This window comes from Lactuca sativa, chromosome 1 (genome assembly GCF_002870075.4).
Source record: "Lactuca sativa cultivar Salinas chromosome 1, Lsat_Salinas_v11, whole genome shotgun sequence".
In the NCBI taxonomy this organism is placed as follows: Eukaryota; Viridiplantae; Streptophyta; class Magnoliopsida; order Asterales; family Asteraceae; genus Lactuca; species Lactuca sativa.
Window position 1 is genome coordinate 193,544,695 of NC_056623.2, and position 22,972 is coordinate 193,567,666.

A 22,972-nucleotide genomic window follows, 5' to 3' on the forward strand; every position below is an offset into this window, starting at 1 on the left:
GACTATGCCTGTTACTTACTCCGTTCAGTGCTACATTTGACTTAAACAGTTCTCTTGGTAACATTGTGATTTTTTAGTGAGCTTTATAAATTTAAAAGCAATAAAGTCGTACCATAATTTTGAATTGGTTCGAAGAGCTGCAAAAATCTTCAGACTTTACTGCTTTCAGTACAGTTCGGTACCGTCAAAATTCTTAGTTGCCCATATAGGCACGTCACATTATAGACTTAGAAAATAGAAGCTAAGTTATGACCTATTAGAAACTTCGAAACAAATAAAATTGAAGGATAATGTGTTTAAGTTTCATATTGGTATGTGAATTCTATAACTACTTTAACTGTAGTGAGTATCAAATTCGGGTCATTCCTTGACTCGAGCATTTTTGTATACGTTCATATAGATGTATCATACCTTTGACCTAACAGTAAAAATTAGGTCAGAGTCTCATAGGAACTTTATTAAGTCATGTTGAAAACTAAGATTAGTATACTTATTCTTCTATTTTACTTGAATCACAAAACCAATAATGTCAATAAACCGATAAAAATGAATTACAAACATTACTTTTAATTAGAAAAAGAGTTATGAAACTCAAAATTAATTTGAAGTCTCAAAAATTCATTTTATTTTGATATCTAAAGATTACAAACTCCTTAAAATCCTAAAAGCTCTAAAAGCCTAAATTTTATAAATTTAACATCAAAATTCTATAAAAAATGATTATCAAGCTTATAATGTCATCTTAAAATATTTAAAATATGGAAATATAATCTAGAAAATTAATTTAATTTATTAACATTGCCCTTATTTTTATAAGCAAAAAAAAAAATCCAAGAGTTATATAGAAATGCACATTTTATATAGATTGGGAAAATTTATATAAAAAAAAAAAAAGGAGAAAAACCTCTCTCTCTCTCTCTCTCTCTCTCTCTCTCTCTCTCTCTCTCTCTCTCTCTCTCTCTCTCTCTCTCTCTCTCTCTCTCTCTCTCTCTCTCTCTCTCTCTCTCTCTCAAAGTTAATGATTTAAACAAAAGTTACACTCTTTCTTTCATTTTCTCACTCCATCTCTTTCTCTCATCTTTCATCACCACTACTCCAAAACACCATTTTCTCTCTCCCCCTCTCTAAAACTCACAAAATTTTGGCAGCAAGAATACCATTTTTCTCAAAAATCTTCATCATTTGAAGTTATTCTTAAAGGTAAACCCAAATTTCCCTTTATTTCCCTTCATACTTACATGATTTTCTTGTTTTTTCTTCATCTTGTACACTTTCTACATGCCAACTTCATATACACGCACACATAGTTACGGTTTTGATGATGACAGTGGTAGGATTTCACCCAAGGACATCATGCATGTTGCAAATGGTGAAGTCTCATGACCTAAATTAACCTAAGTCAAAATCAAAATTACACTTTTATACTAGTTTTGATGGAGAAATCACAACATGAACCAAAGTTTTCTTTCAAAAACGATTTTTAAACTTTTCAAACTCATGCATGGTCCTTAAATCAACATGCATGTGATAATCTTCAAGCTTAGATGCAAGATGACCAAAGTATGTTGTTAAAAGCTTCCAATATGTTCATAAAAGACCTTAAACCATAAAATATCTAAAACTCATTTTGTCTAAACCCAATTTTTCCCAGTGGTATAATAAGATGATCTGGAAATTTACAAAAAATAATTCATTTTTCTCGGATTGTTGTAATATTTGCAAGAAAACAGAGCAATAATTCACATAAAATAACTTTCAAGGTCAATAAATTATGGGAAAAATTCTGAGATGACTTATACATTGATTAAAAACATTTTATGAAGTTGCATGATTTTTTATGGCTATTTACTATATATTTTGATTTTATTTTTGTTGAAGAAAAATAAATGTTAAAAATACAATTATGAATGTCAAAAACCATTTTTGATAATTTTTGCACCTTATGGACATTCTCAAACCTTTATAAAAAATTTAAAGATTTTTCCATTTATTGCTTATTTATCCCAGATTTAATGAATGTTTAAGGGGTTAAATTGATAATAAATAATTTCACTTATCCATGATTCCTGACAAATTACCCAGACCTCTTCTTTATTACAGTATGATCTCAAGTAAAATTCTTTAGCAAATTTTCTTTTCTATTTACTATTTATTTTGAATTTCTTGGCATTAAACACATCTAAAATCATAAAAATAGGTTTTAAAGTTTAAAAAAATTATTAATTTTTGTAAATAAATTACCCAAAAAGGCTGAATATTTATTTCAACTGTTTGATATTTATTTACAATTTCCTAAGACTAAGCATCTATAAATCCAAAAATCAAACTTCACTATTTGAAAATCACTTTTTATATTTTCCCCAGATTATTTAAATTTTATAACAGTTATATAAAAAGATTGATATTTTTCTGAACTTTTTACTATTTTTCCATGAATTTGTGAGGATTCAAGTGTTTAAATATGGAAAAAATAGCTACTCATATCTAAAATTCATGAAACATTTTCTGGAAGTATTTGACTGCAATTGGAATACAAAAAAAAGTTTTGTGATTTTTAATTACAATTTTCTATTTAATTAAAATTTGTTGATATAAAACACACTCAAATTATAAAAACAGGGTTTTATTAATTTAATATTTTTCCCAGTTTAGGGACACTGTGAAACAGTTACATAAAAATTCCAAGAATTTTTCATGATCATTTACTGTTTTTCCATGAATTTATGATTATTCAAGGGATTTAGTGGTGAAAAATAGTTATACATATCAAAAATTCATGAAAAATTACAAGTAGGTTCTAAATTATAGTAAGAATTGAAATCTAAAGTTTGGAAATTTTTAGAATTGATTTAATTAAGTTTTTGGATTTTTAGTTTGTAAAACCCTTCTAAAAGTGCTAAAATTACATTTCAAACAATAACACAAAATATGATTTGTCACTTACAAATGTTAACAAGTCAATTGGTATATAGACTTTTGAATTTTACAGAAAACTATATAAAACTTATACAAAACTTAATTTTGACACAATATTGACATAATTCTATTGTAGAAAGTAAGTATACTAGCATTAGATTTTCGACTAAGCACTTACTATGTGTAACATTATTGTAGGACACTGCTGGTGGTACGAGTGGAACTTAGTTCAAGGCATCGTTAGCATCATCACGAAATAAGATGTGAGTATTCACAATGCCTTTTTACTGTTTTCATGTTTTGGGGTGGAGAAGCATGTCGTAAAATCAAATATGCTCATTGTACTTATGTTAAATTGTATCAAATGTGATTTCTATGTATGTTTTTGCAATTGTTGAATCATGAGGCATGTATCGCGGTTAAGTCCTTGGAATCATTTCACACAACTCATTAACTCCTTTGAGTCCATGACCATTATGGATAACGCTATTAGGAGGTAGACAACTCCTCACTCGTACGGTTCACGGAGTGTATTTTACCATATTTTTCCCCTATGTTAGCGATAGACATAGTATTCAAGAGGGCACCCCTCAGTCATTAGGCTTAGGTTGTGAACTCATGTGTTGATTACTTTGCATAAACAGACTTTATTTCATATGTTGGTATCAATATTTGCTTCTCATGATGGTAACATAATTTGTTTCTCTTGTTGGAAACGATCTTTATTTCTAATGATAATAACGAACTTTGTTTCTCATGTTAGCATCGAACTTTGTTTCTCATGATGGTAACAGACTTCAATTCTCATGATAGGAACGAACTTTGTTATGCAAACTTGTTTGCTCATTTTAGCAACGAACTACTGTTTATGCAAACTTGTTTGCTCATTTTAACAATGAACTATTGTTTATGTAAACTTGTTTACTCATTTTAGCAATGAATTACTATTTATGCAAACTTGTTACTCATTTCAACAATGAATTTCCATTTATGGAAACTTTTATCAATATTTTGATTTTCATGATTTAAAACTATGTTATGTTATAAACATGTGAACTCACCAACTATTTCAGTAGTTGATCGCTCATTTTACATGTTTTTTCAGGAATCGTCTAGTAAGAGGCACCTAGAGACACATCACTTGTAAGAACATTCACACGTGTTGTTTTTCAAATAGATTGTAATTTCTTTTAAAAGTTGCTCAAACTCATTGTAAATTGTAATGCTTTTCAATACTATGATTGATTTTGTCTTTTAACTTTTGAAATGAGACTCTTTGTACCGTCGCATCCCGTGATTCTGCTTTAGCGAGGCGTGACAACTACTAAAAAAATGGTGCGTTTTGTTATTAAGTTTAGGTCATTTTTAGTCACTAAACTTTTTTGAGTGTTCTATTTTGGTCATATACTTCGTTTAAGCTATTATCGGTCATTAAACTTGTTTATTTTGGTCACTCTAACCGGTGATAGCCAATGTATAACATTGTTAAGGTTATAACTAGTCATTAAACTTTTCTTGGTGATTTATTTTAGTTATTATACTTTATTTAAGTTACCATTGGTAACTGAACTTTTTTATTTTTTTCATTTTAGTCACTCTATTTTTATTATCATTTATAAAAAAAATTAAAGAAACTATAATTTTTTCTATTTCTCCATAACTAAATTTGTTATATATCAATTATTTTAGAGTAAATTATATGACTAATTATTGTGATTTAGGATAACATGCATGTTTAATGTTTTTAATTGCTTCATATAATACATAACATTTGTGCATTGAAGAATGACTGAGTCCCTGATTCGGGCTTTTGGAAGAAGAAATAGTTTTATTAGTGTTTTCAATTAATTCATATGTACCAAAATCTTTTTTGCTTTGGGCCATCCGATACGTAAACTTTCCACGAGGTCACCTAACATAAAATTAGTTATCGATGATGTTTTGGTGTATTTATACTAGTGACAAGAGTGGTGGGATGGATAATGGCAATTTTTTTTTAAAGTTAGAAGTGTCCGAGTTAAAAAAATTAAAGGCTAAATGTGCACCCTTGTCATTAGATTATTTATAGAATTTACTCTAAATAATTGATGTAACAAGTTTAGTTATGGAGAAAAGGAAAAAAAAATAGTAGTTTTTTTTTTTTTTTTTTTTTTTTTTTTTTTTAAATGATAATGAAAAATATAGAGTGACTAAAATGAAAAAAATAAACAAATTCAATGACTAATGGTAGCTTAAACAAAATTTAATGACTAAAATGAAACACCCATAAAAATTCAATGACTAATTATAACATTGCCAACATCGTTTGATATTATACACCTAATTTCCCCGATTAGAATGATCAAAATAAACAAAATAAACAAGTTCGATAACCAATGATAGCTTAAACAAAACCAAAATAAAACATCCAGAAAATTCCAGTGACTAAGAATTGAAAATTTAAAATATAGTTATTTGGAATAGAAGGATATACACAATCTTCTTATAGCGGTAACTATAATAAATCCGTAATTCTCTAATCAAATATTTACGCCTAATTCCCGAGTTTAACAAAAGAAAAGAAAAGAAGAGAAAAAAAAGTCAGAAAATAAAAGAAGATAAAGGAAAGAAAAACAAAATTTTCGTTTGTATTCCCGAATTGAAAAGAAGTGGAAGGAAAATTAATCATTTTGTTCTTTCTTTCTAAATCCTTCCAAATCGGAAGGAAAGTTAGAAGAGAAAGTAACCCTTCCATTTTGCCTCACTTCCTTCCTGTAATGAAACTCGGGAAAACCAATTTCTTTTATTTTCAACTTATTTCGACCTATTTATTTTCTTTTCTCTCGTTAAACTGAACTCGAGAACGTGGTGTTATTCTAATTCTCTGTTGACTTAGCCTCTCGATTACCATCCAACTTTGAATTGTTTATGATAGAAACTCAATTAGAGCAAAAATTTATAAATACCCAGAAACTCAAAAAGAAAAAAAAAAAAAGTTGAATTGCTTATGTATATTCAAATTTCTTTTCTAAACTATAGATAAATTTAAAAAATGCAGCTCTGATACATTGATGATCGTTTAATTGAGATGCTAAAATGGTAAAAAAAAAATTACAATTCTAATGCTTAACATCTATATATATATATATATATATATATATATATATATATATATATATATATATATATATATATATATATATATATATATATATATATATATATATATATATATATATATATATATATCAACACACTTTCTAATTTTTACTTTTTTTAATATTAATGCATTTTTTGTATTTCACAGTTTATAGCAACATACTTCTTATTTTTATGTCATTTTCGATCATTATTATTAACTAATATTAACCGATAACCAAAACCGTTAACCAACTAAAGCCATTAACTGAAACCAATAATAACCAATAACCAAGGGTTACCAAAATACATTAATCGATAGTAATGATTATGGTTTATTTTGGCCTATATACGTGACCCATAGACACTCTAATGCCTAACCGCAACAAAACAAAATAGTCAATAAATGATTGTAATTCATCATATACCATTCTATTGAATGGCTGACTCCATTGAGGGTGTTCCGAGTAGAAAATTTGTATAAGGGTGTTGCTAATAAGACACTCTTTTGACACCCTATTGACCACTTTTTAAAAAATAAACCAATAATTAACTGCTTATAATCAGTTTTTCCGGAAAACAATGCAATTTCAGGCAATAAAAAATTTTTAAAAATTAATTAGGGTGTCCATATTGCAATATAAGGTGTCTTTTTAGCCAACCCTTTGTATAAATGTGTCACCATACTATTAAGTATTTTGATTTAAATTTTTTTATTTCTAAGCGGCAATCTCATAGCTATAAATTTAAATATAAAAATATTATAGATTTAAAAATAAGTTATTTCCAAGAAAAAAAAAGTATAGGTCAAGCAACCTATTTATCTAAAGTTTCAAACATCTTATTCGTAACCTGTTCAATAATACAAATTATAACCCTGGTTTACCTTTTTACACGACTTATCACTTATCACACCTAATGCATATAATGCATGTAAGTTAAGTTATATGGGATATCAATCTAGAATCTATATTAAAATCCTCCTAAATAGTAAGTACCATTTCACCAGATCGACTCCTAAACCCTAAACAGCTAAACCTCATCATCCCTTTGAAGCTTCTTATAAACAAAACCCTTAGCCAAAACTACATATAAAACCAGACTTAATCCACTCAAACAAGCCAACACCCAATAAAAGTAATCAAGGTGTGCTCTGTTCAAGTTATCCCCCTTCAACCATTCATCCCCATGTCTCGCCGTCGCCGCCTGCAGCACCGTTATCAGTGCACTGCTTATGAACCCTCCGACACCCACCACACTCATATACGCCGCAGCTCCCATACTCCTCATCCCCTCCGGCACCTGATCGTAGAACAATTCCTGTAATCCCACGACTGTAAACACGTCGGAGATTCCCATCAACACGTACTGCGGCACCAGCCACCATACGCTCATCGGAAGAATTGATTTCGGGGTGTCGATTAGACCATGTTCTGTTGCGATTCTGATTCTCCGGGATTCGACTAATGCGGAGACGATCATGGTCAAGATCGAGAAGAAGATCCCGACTCCGATACGTTGGAGGATTGTGATTCCGGTGGGGTGGTTGGTGAAGCGTCTGGCGGTGGGGATGAGGAGGCGTTCGTAGATGGGGACGGCGATTAGGATTGTTAGGCCTGGGAGGACTTGAAGGGACGCCGGAGGGATTTGGAAGTGGCTGGAGGAGCCGATGGTCCGGTTTAAGGTGCTGGCTTGTTTGGTGTAGAAGGTACCGAGTTGGGCTATCGCAACGGCGAACATTAAGCAGGATAACCATATCGGAATTAGCCGGAAGAGAAGCTTCACCTGTTCTACCTCGTTCACTGTGCACAGCCTCCAATCCTTCTTTTTCCCCGGAAGTCGGTCGATTTCGTCCATCATCGCCGCCTTGTCCAAAAACCTGAGAAAATCGAGTGTTTGTAACTCACCGGAAAACACCATTGATAAATGATAACAGCTTGAGGTGGTCGGTGCTCCGTTTTGTAATTTACATAAACTAGAGGGGTGTAAATGAAAATATTTCATACCTGAATTGGTTAGTACGAGCCAAGGATCGAGTCATATCGTCTCCACCTTCCCCCGCCTCAACACACACCCCGAAACCATCATTTTCCGGCGACAACCTGCGTTTCCTAGTCGCCGCCACAATCACCTGTGCCACCTTTGTAAGTGGGCTCCCCACCGGAACCTCCCGGCGATACCTGCTTGTTCCTGTTAAAAACACCCCTAACGCCGCCGCGACCACCAACGCCGGAATCGCAAACCCCCAACCCCATCCGATGTTGTCTTGAACGTAAATCAGAACCAGTATGGCGGAAATGGCGCCAAGCACAATACCCAAGTACCACCAGTTGAAAAATGAGCTCTTGGCGGCTTTCTCCTCCGGGAGATGGTCGTCAAATTGGTCGGCGGCGAAGGTCTGAATACAGGGACGGTGGCCGCCTTCTCCGATGTTGATTATATAAAGTGCTAGAAAGAAGGGTGGTAGACGATGCTCCAATGGGATTGCTTCCACTGATATGACTAATAATATGAGTCCCTGTTATTAAAAACCACACAAAAATTCATATAAATAAATTAAATTAATCGATATCATTTGGCAGCTGTAACATGTAACTATAAATATCGAACCAATATTTGAGAAAATTAAAAAAAGAAATAAATCATTTTAGTTTCTTAAAATTGGCAACGTAGAACTATACATTCACACACTCAAATAATTATGATAACAAACATCATACAAACTAATTATTTTATTTTGTTTGGAGTTAAAAATATGTTAATCAAAAGTTTTAACTAGTTTATCTCTATTTTTTTTACATAGCATCGTCTTTATAATTTGCTTTTGTTTGGATTTTGGTCTCCTAAAAATTTAAAAACACTAATATATCTTTATTAATTATTATTACTTATTTTTTTTATTATTAACTTATTAAGAAAATCCGTTTAATAAATATTGTTACACATACCCTTTAATAAATATGGTTACATGTACCATTTTTTCCCTGTATTCTTTTGTTGAAAACCGGTCTTAATAACTATGAACCACTAACATCTTTTATCTTAATAAAAGAAACCATTTGTACATATGGCTCTTTCAGAATTTATTTTTCCTTCCATGTAAATTTACTTTTATACCCTTGACTCATTTTAATTTCCGGTTTGTACGTCCTTTTATCATAAAACATTTATTTCGGTTTGATTTTGAATTGCCGATTATAAAGATTATAAAGAAATCGATGTGGTGACCTTTAAATAGATTTGTAAACAATCCATGTTATCAATACATACACCTCCACCAAATTTTGTTAACAAGAATCCCATTAATCTTACAAATCCATTAACTTTAATCTACTTTCTTTTACTTATATATTTTTTTCTATTTATAATAAACATTATTACGCAAGAGTAATAGAATTTCAACGTTCTGATATTTTGATGTTTTATAAAAATATTATAACAATTTATATGATTTGGATTATAATTTGTTAAAAATATATGATTATTAAATAATATATAAAGTCTATAAACATGATTAACCTGCAACCAACTCACAAATAATTTAAAATTATATATGTCAAATATGTTGTATTCTTTCCATAGAAAAAACTATTACTAACTTAGTAATAATTATTTTTTATTAGTTAGTTATAAGATGTTTATGTATATAAATAATATAAAAAATAAATCTAAGTTTAAAATCCTGATAAAATGTTTTTGTTACAAAACGATATGACTTTGAGATGTAGTTAGGCAAGTTTTTCTTAATGTTTTTGTTGTACATGTATCAAATCAGATAACAAATTAGGATTAAATGAAACATTATCATGTTTATATATAAAACATTTATATAATTAATTAATCATAAATGTTAAATGAAAGTTTATGTTTTGAAGAAAACAAAGCCCCTTATTAGAGTTTTTCTATGCGATAACAAGAAATTTGTTAGTTTATGGTTTATGTATTTACAAATATATGATTATTCATTACAATTTTAAATTATCAAGAATGTTTTTCTTTTTTACCTGTGGTTTCCACAGGTTGTAACCTAGTATATAGTATGCATCCCTCTAAGGCTACAGGGAGTGGGCCGCTAGGAGGGGCTCGTCATGTGTCGCTACCCTCGCTACACACCGCCCCTGGCGTGTGCCAGGGAGCTCGCTAGGGAGGTCTTATCGACAACTCAACAAGATGAGAGAAAGAGGATTTGATTGGTGGTTGTCCTATTGAATTTGACTGATTTCTATTTCTTTATTTATTTTAATTCCCCCATCCCCCTCTTCTTAACTCAACCCTATTAAATTACCACACTACAACTCCCTATGAAATGCTAAGGGAAACCTACTAGTGAAGTGTCACGAAAAAACATGATGTGGCAGTACAAAAAATGATGTGACATTGTGTTAAGGGTGCTACCACTCCCTTCATGCTATTGTCAAAAGGAATGATATTGCGTATGATGTTTGGAAAAGCTTGGACACTCTTTTCAGAGATAATAAGGAATCATGCACAATGACTCTTGATGATGAACTGCGAAACGTAACCATTAGAGACACAACCATTGTTGAATGTTGCACACGAATCAAGCGGATTTCATACCTTGACAACACCGATGCTAAGGTCCTGGAGAGAAAACTGGTTATGTATGCTATAAATGGCCTTTCTTCCAAGTATGCTAATGTGGCTACCATTATCTGTCACAAAACTACGTTCCAAACTCTTGCTGAAGTGAGATCGATTCTCACAATGGAGGAACAACAAATGAAACATAATGAAAACCGATCTTCTCTCTTTACATGTACTCACTCCGATTACTTATCTTCTCCAATAACTCTTCCGACTCAACATAATTCGAACAATCAAAATTACAGAAGAGGAAATAATGTTCAGTAATATCAGGATGGTGGTCGATCAGGTGCCCGAAACTACAGGGGTGACATGAACTCATGAGGAGGAGGCAGAGGAGGCGCACGAGGTGCACATGGTGGTAATCATTAATCATAAAAACAACAGAGAATGGTTTCAACTCCTTATGGGGTGGGGCCCTTGGTCCTATGATGTGTTGCACATTTCCTAGTAAGGAATTCTCCCCATTTGGTCTTTAACCCAAAAACAACATCAGTTCATGCCAATGATCCAACATTATCAGGCCCAAATTAATTCTCGACATCATACTTGGTCCATTGCTACACATTCTCAACACACCTGGTCCAATGCTTCTCCTTCACAGCATGCCTTCCTCTCGCCTCAGCTCATTTCTCAAGAACAAGCCACTCCATTTCTGCAAATATTTAACACCGTGACATTGAATGATCTGACTCAAGCAGACTGGTATATTTATACGAGAGTGACTGCTCCTCTTTACGCGGATTCATGTATCCCTAATTCTTTTAGCAATAATGATTTTCCATCTACGGTACTAGTTGGTGACAGTTCTATTATTCTTGTAAAAACTTCTTGTCACACAACTCTTCCTCATAGTTACTCTTTTAGTCTACTTCATTTAAATCGTATTCTAATTACTCCAAATATTATTAAAAAATTTTAATCTATGTTTTTCCTTTTGTTAAAGACAATAAATGCATAACTGAATTTGGTTTCTCTGTGCATTACTTTCATAGTCGACGAACTCTTTGGCAATGTGACAATACTGATGATCTTTATCCAGTCACCAAGTCGACTGCTTAAGCTCTTCTGTCTATCGGCTCCTCTCTTTGGCATCAACGACTTGGTCATGTAGATCATCATGTTTTTCAACATTTAACATCTAAAAGTTTGATTCCATGTTTGAACTCGAATAAATCTAGTTTATGTCAGTCGTGTTAGTTGGGTAAACATGTTTAGTTACCTTTTACTTTGTCTAATTCTGTTGCGCAATATCCATTTCAAATAATTCATTATGATGTATGGACTTCTCATATTTCTAGTGTTAGTGGAATAAAATATTATGTCATTTTTCTTGACAATTTTTCGTCTTTTATGGGTATATCCTGTACATGTCAAATCAGATATGTATGTCAACACTTTTATAAATTCTTTCAAACTCAACTTCATTCTACTATTGAATATATTCAATGATAATGGGGTGAATATGATAATTCTAATTTTCAAGTTGTTTATGACACTCATGGCATTCCCACTCGTCTCTCTTGCTGACACACGTCTCAACAAAATTGAAAAATCTGAATGTGTGTTACGCACAATTAACAACGTTATTCGCACTCTTCCTTTTTCATGCCTACATTCCACCACAATATTGGGTAGATGCTATTCACATGGCGTTTCATTTACCGAATATATTTCCTTCCACAACTCTTAAAAAATTCCACTCCATACCAAAAACTTTTAAATAAAACACCCGATTATTCTCATCTTTGTGTGTTTGGTTGTTTATGTTTCACCATATTGTTACCTCTCACAAACTATCTTCACGCTCCACTCCGTGTTTCTTCCAAGGATATCCAACTCATCATCGCGGTTATCGGTGTTTAAATCTTGCCATAAAAAATTATCATATATAAACATACGATATTTGACGAAACCTCATTCTTGTTTGGTTGCATAACTCCTACTCAATCTCCTTCCTATCGCTTCCTTGATCATGACACTTATGACATCAATCTTGTTTCTATCAGTATCCTTTGATCTTTTGGGTTACCATTGTCTGCGACTATTAACACTACCACCTCTCCTACCAGAAATGCCTCTCCTTCTGACATCTCCCCTTCGAAATCCTCTATCCCGACCTCCGGTACTGATGGCGCAACTCCTTTCGAGCATGTTGTCGACCAATCTCCCGTTACTTCTCCGATAATGGCTCCTTACGAGCCTTTTGTCTCCATAGTTGTCTAAAATACTACTGCTACTCTGGTTGGTCCACCCACTTCATCTCATCCGATGTCGACTCGTTCTCGTTACAATATATCAAACGACTTATCAATTTGCAGTAAAAGATTGAATCTCATTTCCTATGTACAAGAGTTAAGAAAAGTAAACATAAGTATTAGAGACTGTTTACCCCAAGATTAATTGATTAGTGATCATAACTTGACGTGGGTTCAAAAGATCAACTTTATGGGGTTTTTACTATCTATTACCATATGTATTACCCTAAAGTAGATTGATAAAAATGAGTGGATAACAAGGAACACTAAGGTACACAAAGGATTCGTAATAGAGATTATGTAAGTCTATTTTTCTCTGGATAAAAAGAATTCTAATTGAGGCTTTAAATTGGTAGAAATGATCTAGGACAAAACCCATTCAAAAGTTGACCCTTCATGTTGATGTGTCTTCTCCCATTCCTCGTTTCTATTTACAGTCCTTTCGAGACCCTAACTAGCGAAATGTCATGAAAGAGGATTATCAAACACTTATTTCTAAGAAGACTTGGACCCTTTTCCCATGCCCTACTGATGCTAACATCATTTAATTGCATCTGTCTGTTTAAAAAAGAAACATAATACATATGACTCTCTCGCTTGGTAAAAATCCCGTCTCATGGATAATGGCAAGACACAATGGCCTGGCAATGACTGTGGTTAGACCTTTATCCGTGTTGTAAAATCGGCTACTATTCATACAATACTCACTATAGATGCTTCTCATCATTGGCTGATTCGCCAACTTGATGTGAAACATGTTGTTTTACATGGTCATTTACATGAAACATTTTATATGAAGCAACCTCCCGGTTTTCGGGATCATCGATTTCCTGATCATGTATGTCTTCAGTAGAGATCTCTTTATGGCATCAAGCAGGCCCCCAGAGCTCGGTTTCATAGATTTACTCAGTTCATTATGGGATTTGGGTTTGTGTATAGTTGTTACAGTTCCTCTCTCTTCATTTACAAATATGGTTAACATACAAATTATTTATTATGATGTGTTGATTGATGATATTTTGCTGACTGCCTCCTCTATAGAGTTGTTACACCGTATTTCTACTACCCTGGGTAATTAGTTTTCCGTGACAGATCTTGGAGGTCTTAATTATTTTCTTAGTATTGCGGTGTCTTGTGATCGAAAAGGTATGTTCTTATCCCAACAAAAGTATGTGCTAAACATCCTTGAGCGAGCCAAAATGCAAAATTGCAAGCCGACTTGGATACCAACCGACACTTCTCCGAAACTTGGTGTTTCTGATCCTCTTGTTGCTGATCTGAATTGTATCGCAACTTAGCATGCACATTGTAGTATATCACGTTCATTAGACCAGGCATCACTTATGCAATTTAGTAGATATGTCTTCATATGATCCTCACAAGCCTTAGTTTACTACTCTCAAGCGTATTCTACGGTATTTACATAGTACTGATACATATGGTTTACAACTCTACGCCTCCTCTTCTCAGGGGCTAATCGCTTATTCGGATGCTGACTGGGCTTGCTGCCCAACCTCCAGATATTCTACCTATGGGTTTTCTTGGTCATCCAAATAACAAACCATTGTCTCTTGGTCTAGTGTAGAGGCAAAATATCGCGGAGTTGCTAATGTCATTGCTAAGACATCATGGATTCACAACCTCCTTCTGGAACTATTCATTATATATATATATATATATATATATATATATATATATATATATGAGTGTTGTATATATGATCGGTAACCCATGCGACATCAGCATACTAAACACATAGATATTGACATAAACTATGTTCGTGATAAAGTTGCTACAAGGCAAATTTACGTGTTACATGTTCCGTCTTCGTCTCAATTTGCTGATATCTTCACCAAACGTCTTCCAACGCCATTGTTTCTCAACTGTAGATCTAGTTTGAACATTCTGTCTTTCACCCCAGTTCAAACTACAATGGGACGTGTATTTTATATGAATTGGTATAAGGCTTAGGCACCGGCCCATGTATGCCTTGTTGAATTTAGCCCATCTTATGTAATTGTGCTATATATGTTTACATAATAAGAAAGGATATGGTATGGGAAATACCTTTGACAATAAAACCATCCAATATTGCAGCTTGTTAAACAATACACAATACGAAATTGAAATAAACTATTTTCCTTTACATAATAAATAAAATATGTTTTTATGTAATTAAATTTTTTATTTGATAATAAAAAAGTTATTTATTTAGCATTTTACATACGTATGTACTTATATACATATGTATGTATGTATATATATATATAGCCATTTATATACATAATCTTATTTTATGTCACATTCAAGCTAGCTTATCGACTAGGTTTTTTTGAAACATTTTTTTATCAATTAATTACAATTCAACTATCAATTAAAACTATCTCTAACATATTTATTTTTCGAGTTTTTTTATGTTTTCAATATGACAAACTAAAAACTAGTTTAGAAACTATTTTTTCAAAAAGTTATTCTTACTAATGTTTCAACAAGCTTATTAGGCATTTTAAAAAATTCTTTCAAATATATGATTTTTTAATTATAGAAAAACTTGTTTTTCTATAATTTTTTTTATATATTTCAACTAATTTTACCAAAAATTATTTTTATTAAATAGCTTAGCTAGCATCAAGATTTTTCTTTAGCCTTTTATTGAATTATCAGAGCAAAAGGCTGAAAGGTTCATTGAATTAAACCAAATCATAAATATTCTAATAAATAAATGCAATATTCTAAAAATAGTATTACTATTATGTTTGCATATGCAATAACAAACTAACGTTTATCCAAATTATATATATATATATATATATATATATATATATATATATATATATATATATATAGAGAGAGAGAGAGAGAGAGAGAGAGAGAGAGAGAGAGAGAGAGAGAGAGAACCCTTATTCGATGGTGAACCTTGAAAATTATAATAATTAACAACCAAAGAAATAGTTGTAAATTTTTACATTTGACATGTATCTATTAGATTATATAAAAAAACTCACTTTTTTTTTTCTTTAATTCTTTTAAGACATGTTTTTTTATGTGAAAAAAAAAAAAATCAAATGTACAACTATTCATTATATATATATATATATATATATATATATATATATATATATATATATATATATATATATATATATATATATATATATATATATATATATATATATATATATATATTATTGTTTCAAAGACTTGTAAGTTGAAATAGTTAATGGGATATAATTGGTGGAACCATGTACTATATATAGGCTCACGTGACACCATGTGATTTCGTCATGATCAGATGTAAATGTAATTTCCAAAATTATATATATATATATATATATATATATATATATATATATATATATATATATATATATATATATATATATATATATATATAATTTTGGTAAAGTTGTAAACATATTATCAGTTTATAAAATAAAACGAAATAAAGTATAAATGAAAAAAAGATATGTAAAAAATTATTCTCTCGTCGGCGAAGTCACGTGAGTGATTTGAGCGGGTTGAGTGAAGAAATGAAACTTTAGTATTATTTTTTTATTGATATATAGTATATATTTTTTTCCACTTCATTAGCATTTTGTTTTTCCTTTTCAACAACATAGTCAATCTAAATCATGTACGATGCCAAAAACGATTAAAAGTCAAAATAAAAATATATTTAAATAACGTATTCTATATAAAACTTAACACTAACTTCTTTATGCAAACAACTTTTCATCACTGAACAAAACAGATTATTTTTTATTGATCTACACAATACTATTTTAATTTAAAGAATTTTAGAAAAATTGTGAAGTATTGTTTCGAAAATTTATAAGAATTCCATTATATGAGTATAAGTTTGATACGAAATTTGATGACAACTATCAACTTTCCTCTTTTTAAAAGAGAACCAAAATCAAACGTAATAAAGTGGATTTCTAAGGAAACCTACCAAAAGATACGTAATGGACGAAAAGACGATGGTTTTGTATCTCCCAAAACAGGAATCGGCCACGAAACCACCGACAAGGGGAAAGATGGCGGAGACGCCGTGCCACAAATTTACGTTTTTTGCAGCCGTAGCAAGAGGTTGTTTCAGAACAAGCGTTAGATACATAATTAGATTTCCCGACACTCCATAGTAAGCAAATCGTTCACCGAATTCCACACCTGAAATTAAAATCATCAGAACCAAGACTTATATGTGTGTGTGTGTGTGTTAGTGTAAAGATGGAGATGGAAAGAGATAGAGCTTACAGATGATGAAAATGGCAGATTTCCAACCACCCTTGGTAGGGTTTTTTGGAGAGGGGTTAACATCATGGTAAGCACTTTTAGTGAAAACCATGGAAGTCTCCGTTGCCATAGAAAGAAGGGGTGTGAGTGTGATCGACTTAATCAAATTATATATATATATATATATATATATATATATATATATATATATATATATATATATATATATATATATATATATATATATATATATATATATATATATATATTCCTTACCTAATAAATAAATAACTTTTTGCCATATGTCATTTTCTCTTTTATTTGGATATATGTCATTTTCTAGAATTTTACAATTTTCTATTTTCTACTTGTCATTTTATTATACTTTTAATTTTATTAAATTAAAATTCCACATTTAATATGTAAGGTAATATATATGTAAAGTATTTATTAAAAGAGTTTATATATGTAATGTATTCAATACATTAAAACCTTATTAATTTTAATAATTCAAATTTTTTCTCATTTTTCTTATAAATTCAAACTTTTCAAAATTTTAAAATTTCATATTTATTTATTTTTTAATTAAACCCATGTAATACATGGGTCTCACACCTAGTTCCTTAATAAATGAAGGTTTTTTTGCCACATGTCAATCTTTTATAAGTTTTGATATTTGTCATTTTGTGATATTTTTGAAATAAATATTACCCACTTGTCAATTTTAGATTTGCTTTAATTTTTAAAATTAAAGTCATATATTTATACATGTAAAGTATTAAATTGTAATAAATACGTTTCTTCCGTTTTTATTTAAAAGTTATACATTAAAAAATATTTTCAATTTACACTTTATGTTTAATATTTTTTTAAATCAACCTGTATAATACAAATGTCTCACACCTAGTATATAAAAAGAAAAAGAGAAAAATTAAATTTCTGTATACTATGTTTACTATTTTTCTATTTATTTTAAAAGATGACAAATATCATTTAATTTAATTTGAATTTGATTCGAATGTTAAATTTATATACTTATTATCATCTAGAAAGAAAAATAGGAATATATATATATATATATATATATATATATATATATATATATATATATATATATATATATATATATATATATATAAAATTGTTTTTAAATGACATAGTTTTAAGAAAAATGAACTTCATTTCATTTTCTCTTAATTTTGTTTTAACAAAATACAATTCATTTAATTTTCTATTAATTTTGTTTTAACATAATACAATTGAATTAAATTAAATTACTCAAGAAAAGGGATCAATTTTGTAATTTTTTTTTGTTGCAAACAGAAAGACTGAAAGAGGAGGGGATGTAAATGAATGTTTCATACCTGAAATTACAGAAAGTAGAGGGGTGTAAATGAAACTATTTCATACCTGAGTTGGTTAATACGAGCATCCAGTCCTATCGTTTCCACCTTCTCCCGCCTGGATTCACATCCCCAAACCATCATTTTCCGGCGACAACTGGTGTTTCCTAGCCGCCGCCAAAATCACTTGTGCCACCTTTGTGAGTGGGCTCCCCACCGGAACCTCCCGACGTTACCTGCTTGTTCCTGCTAAAAATACCCCTAATGCCGCCGAGACCACCACCGCCGGAATTGCATACCCCCAACCGGCGACTTTCTCCTCCTGGACGATGGGTAGCAGACGATTCTCCAATGGGATTGTTTCCACTGATATGACTAATACTATATTACTATGAGTCCCTGTTATTCAAAACCACACAAAAATTCATATAAATAAATTAAATTAATTGATATCATTTCACAGCTGTAAAGTATAACTATAAATATCGAGACAATATTTGGGAAAATTAATAAAAGAAATAAGTAATTTTAGTTTCTTAAAATTCCAAAGAAGAACTATCCATTCACAATATTTCACATAAGTATGATAACAAACTTCATACAAACTAATTATTTTATTTTGTTTGGAGTTAAAAATATGTTCATGTAAGTTTAAGAAGTTTAACTCTCTTTGTGATTTTCTTTTTATTATTATTTTTTTTTATTTTTTTTTTCCAGTTTTGGTCTCATAAACATTTAAAATGACTGATATATCCTTATAAACTAAGTTAATACACATAGAAACCATGATCAATGAAGAAAAACATTATTGATAATTTCAAATAGTAATCACTAAGAACAAAAATATGAAAAATACTAAGAAAGAAGAGATTCTACTTTAAATGTATGATGTTGTAATTGGAATGTCTTTTATTAAATTGAAGATATGTACTTCTATTCGTTTTAACCATTAAAGGGAACGTTGTGAGTTTAATAAACTTTTTTTTTGATCCTCAGTAGTTATTTTCTTGTTTTCTGAAACAATTTCACACATACACATGTGGTATGTATATAATATCCTACTTTTGAAGAAACTAAGTTTGTTAGCATACCATTTTTGGTATTATTACGTTTTATAGCAAATTGATTCAAAATATAATGATTAAATAAGAAAAAAACATATATAATTAAGAAATAGATGTACTAGTAAGATGAAATTTTACACAAGAAAAATAAAAATAATAATTTTACTTGTCCAATAAAATAAGATTTCATAATTTTCAAAAATATCATGATTCACGAATATATATATATATATATATATATATATATATATATATATATATATATATATATATATATATATATATATATATATATATATATATATATATATATATATATATATATATTTTAAATTAAATATGAATAGCGTGTCATTTTTCAGTAATAAGTATGAAAACACCAACTTATAATTCACCATATAATTTTGTTTTTACACTATTTTTTATGTTGGCATATGTAGTATTTTTAAACATATGGATTTAATCTCATGTGTATATTTATATGATAACTATAGTTTAGAAAATCATCATTCATCCCTAAACCAAATTATATGATAACTATAGTTAAAAACTATAATCCAAAGATGCTTTATAACATACAAACATACATGTTAATATGAAAGAACAAACATACACATCACTTGCTGGATACCCTACCTATGCAAAGAAAATGTGAGTAGGATCAGTCGGGGTCTGTTGGATATCCTGATTCCTGCATGTACAAAGAAAATGCAAGACAGTAGATTTGAATTTTGCTTCAATGGTTGAAATGTAATGCAAATAGCAGAAGCTAGGCTTCTTGCAACCATAAAGTTTATGTTTATATTTTTTTAAAAACAAAAGTAGAATGCTTCATAAGAAACACACACACACAAAGTCATATAGAATTACACATCTACACACAAAATGCTATATTTAATATTGTTTCTTTACAACTTAATTTTAAAGTATATTTGTATAAAAAATATTTATTCTTAAAGCATTGTATTTTTTAAAGTACAATGCTATAATTGGTTTATTATATTCAAAGTATACCACTTATTTTACATTTTTACCTATCCATCAAGTATGTATACAAACCAAATTTGATAAACCATTTGTCCACTGCCAAAAATTCATAGCAAAAAAATAAGAAAATTTTCATTTACATCCTTAAAAACCTTACATATTACTTTAATATCCTTATAAACTTTGAAATTACATATATATCATTTTGAAACAATAAAATTCTCATTTATATCCAAACTTCAATTTTAATTTGGATTATATCAATTTAAAATTAAAAGATCATCCTAAGTTTACAATTCAATATGGATTCCCCAAAATATCCTTTCGAAATTAAATATGACATTAGGCATCACACGTATCTCTTTTTTCATTCAATTGATAAGTATACTTGTATATCTTATCTTCAGATTTTCTATCTGTTTCTTGAAGAGGTTAGATCAGAAATCTTTCCGGATGAACTTGACTCACTCCAGGTGATCATTGAAATGTGGTTGCTCCATTTGAACCCAATAAAAACATGAATAAGATATGCCTATGGTTTTGGAGGGAAACCACAATACTTGTGTGATCATTTCTTTCATAAAAAATGGAAATCAAAAGGGAAACCTATGACACAATAAAAAGAGTGAGGCAATAACACCCTAGTGGTAGGCGTATCACTTCTTTAGATTCACAATTTTTACCTGAAATGCCAGCAAAATAGAGAGAAATAAGGATATAACATGGTTGGTTTATTACTTCATGAATTCGTTTGTGAGCCCGTTCTTAATCTTTTTACCCATATTGTTATTCAAATTGGCGGTCACTTGAGATGGTTATAACTAATTTTACTTAAAAAAATGGTGCCTCATTATTAATAAGATGGTGTAAACTCCAAAGTAACATCAAGAATTTGTTTTTTTTTTTTTCAAATTAATGTTAAGAGTCACAACACTGATTTGATTCATTCAAAAATTGTATGAACATTAAAGATAATAAATTTGATTACAAAAATATTGTTGAAAACTAATGATTTGATGATTTTTTTAATGAATTAAAATGATTTAAACTTTAAACATTTGAGTATGATATGACAACATATTTTCATTTGCTCCTGTAATATATAGCATCATAGTTTCATCTCTTACTATTATAACAATGTACTTTTAATATTCATCTCAAATTTTTACTTATGTTTTCATATAAAACTTATCCTCTTATTCAGACAATAGGTTTATCATAGGCATCATTTTCATCTAAAATACTATTAAATGGAAAATTAAGATGTTATTAAAATTGAATTTCAGGAAAAATAAAATGCTATAAAAGATGACTTTGGACATTGGTCCTTTTGATTCCAAAGTCAAAAGTCATTTTTTATCGCATGCTACTTTTCCCCAAATTCAATTTTAATAGCATCCAAATTTGACGTCAAATCATATTATTTGTATCTTATTCTGTAAATTTATATTAAATTGGAAATTATATTAAAGATTAAAAGTAAACATTGGATCAAACATGTAATCCCCCTTCTCATCCATTCCTATTACAATAATGGACAACGAATAAATATTCAGTTTTAATAACATCATACTTTTCCATGTCATGCAATTCAATGTACCTTCTAATTGCCACATTAAACTTGCCTTTGTTTTCTGGACTTTGAGCAAGTCTTCACATTTCAACTGTATTTTCTGCATATGGTAACCCAAATTATAAACAATCAATAACAAATTTTAACTGATTTTATTTATAGAAATATTTTATTCTAATGATGTTATTTATTGCATTAATGTTCCTTATTTCATGGATATATTGTAACATCTGATCCAGGTATTGTTGGGATTGGTTAAATTTTTAGGGTTATGGTGCATGGACTCGGCGAGTTGGGAGTCCAACTCGTCGCGTGGAGGCATTTAATCACGGTCACGGATCGGGACCGACTCGGCGAGTCGGAAGGCCTGACTCGGCGAGTCAGTGCTGTACGGAGAAAACCCTAATTTTGGGGTTTGCCCCTATATAAACATCATTAGCTGCCCCATAGCCTTCCATTTTACACCCTAGAAGCTGTTCTCGGCCACAAACCTTTTGTGTGTGAAGAGAGAGAGAGAGCATTTGGGAGCTTGTCTTTGGGATTTTGGGGAGGATTTCAAGCTTAAAGAGGAAGTATCAAGGGATGAGCACTAGATCGAGTATTTATTTCGCGTTGGTCACCTTATAGAGGTATTAATCTATTACCTTAAAGCTTAAAGCTCTTAGATTTCTTTTGGAAGATTATGGCCATCCTTGAGGAAATGGAACCAAGTTTGGATCTGGACCTATCACAAGGATATGGTTCCAGATCTGGATCCTTTTAGGTCCCAAATGTCATAAAGTTGTCTCCTTGATGCACCCTAATTCTTATTCATGCATTAGGCACTTGTAAGAAGCTTGTTGATGTGGTTTTGGCATTATGAGACTTAGTATG

The 22,972-nt window shown here is 30.4% G+C and overlaps 1 protein-coding gene across 1 annotated transcript; it reads right to left on the minus strand.

Annotated features, from left to right (window-relative positions):
• Positions 1-6,852: 6,852 nt before the first annotated feature.
• Positions 6,853-18,850, minus strand: LOC111883612 (protein NRT1/ PTR FAMILY 5.4). Its single transcript, XM_042895625.2, has 5 exons — positions 18,543-18,850; positions 17,154-17,250; positions 16,849-17,066; positions 8,040-8,551; positions 6,853-7,912 (listed from the first exon to the last, which is right to left on the minus strand). Exons 2-5 carry the CDS (start codon positions 17,242-17,244, stop codon positions 7,066-7,068), a joined length of 1,668 nt encoding a protein of 555 aa, XP_042751559.1. The 5' UTR covers positions 17,245-17,250; positions 18,543-18,850; the 3' UTR covers positions 6,853-7,065.
• Between the last annotated feature and the right edge of the window lie 4,122 nt (positions 18,851-22,972).

Bases quoted from the DNA above. Each gene is read 5' to 3' on its own strand.
- LOC111883612 (XM_042895625.2), bottom strand. From the start codon at position 17,244: ATGGTTTTCACTAAAAGTGCTTACCATGATGTTAACCCCTCTCCAAAA. The intron at 17,067-17,153 runs GTAAGCTCTATC...TTTTAATTTCAG, and splicing joins ATCTGCCATTTTCATCATCT to GTGTGGAATTCGGTGAACGA. The intron at 8,552-16,848 runs GTAGGTTTCCTT...TTTTAATAACAG, and splicing joins CGTCCATTACGTATCTTTTG to GGACTCATATTATTAGTCAT.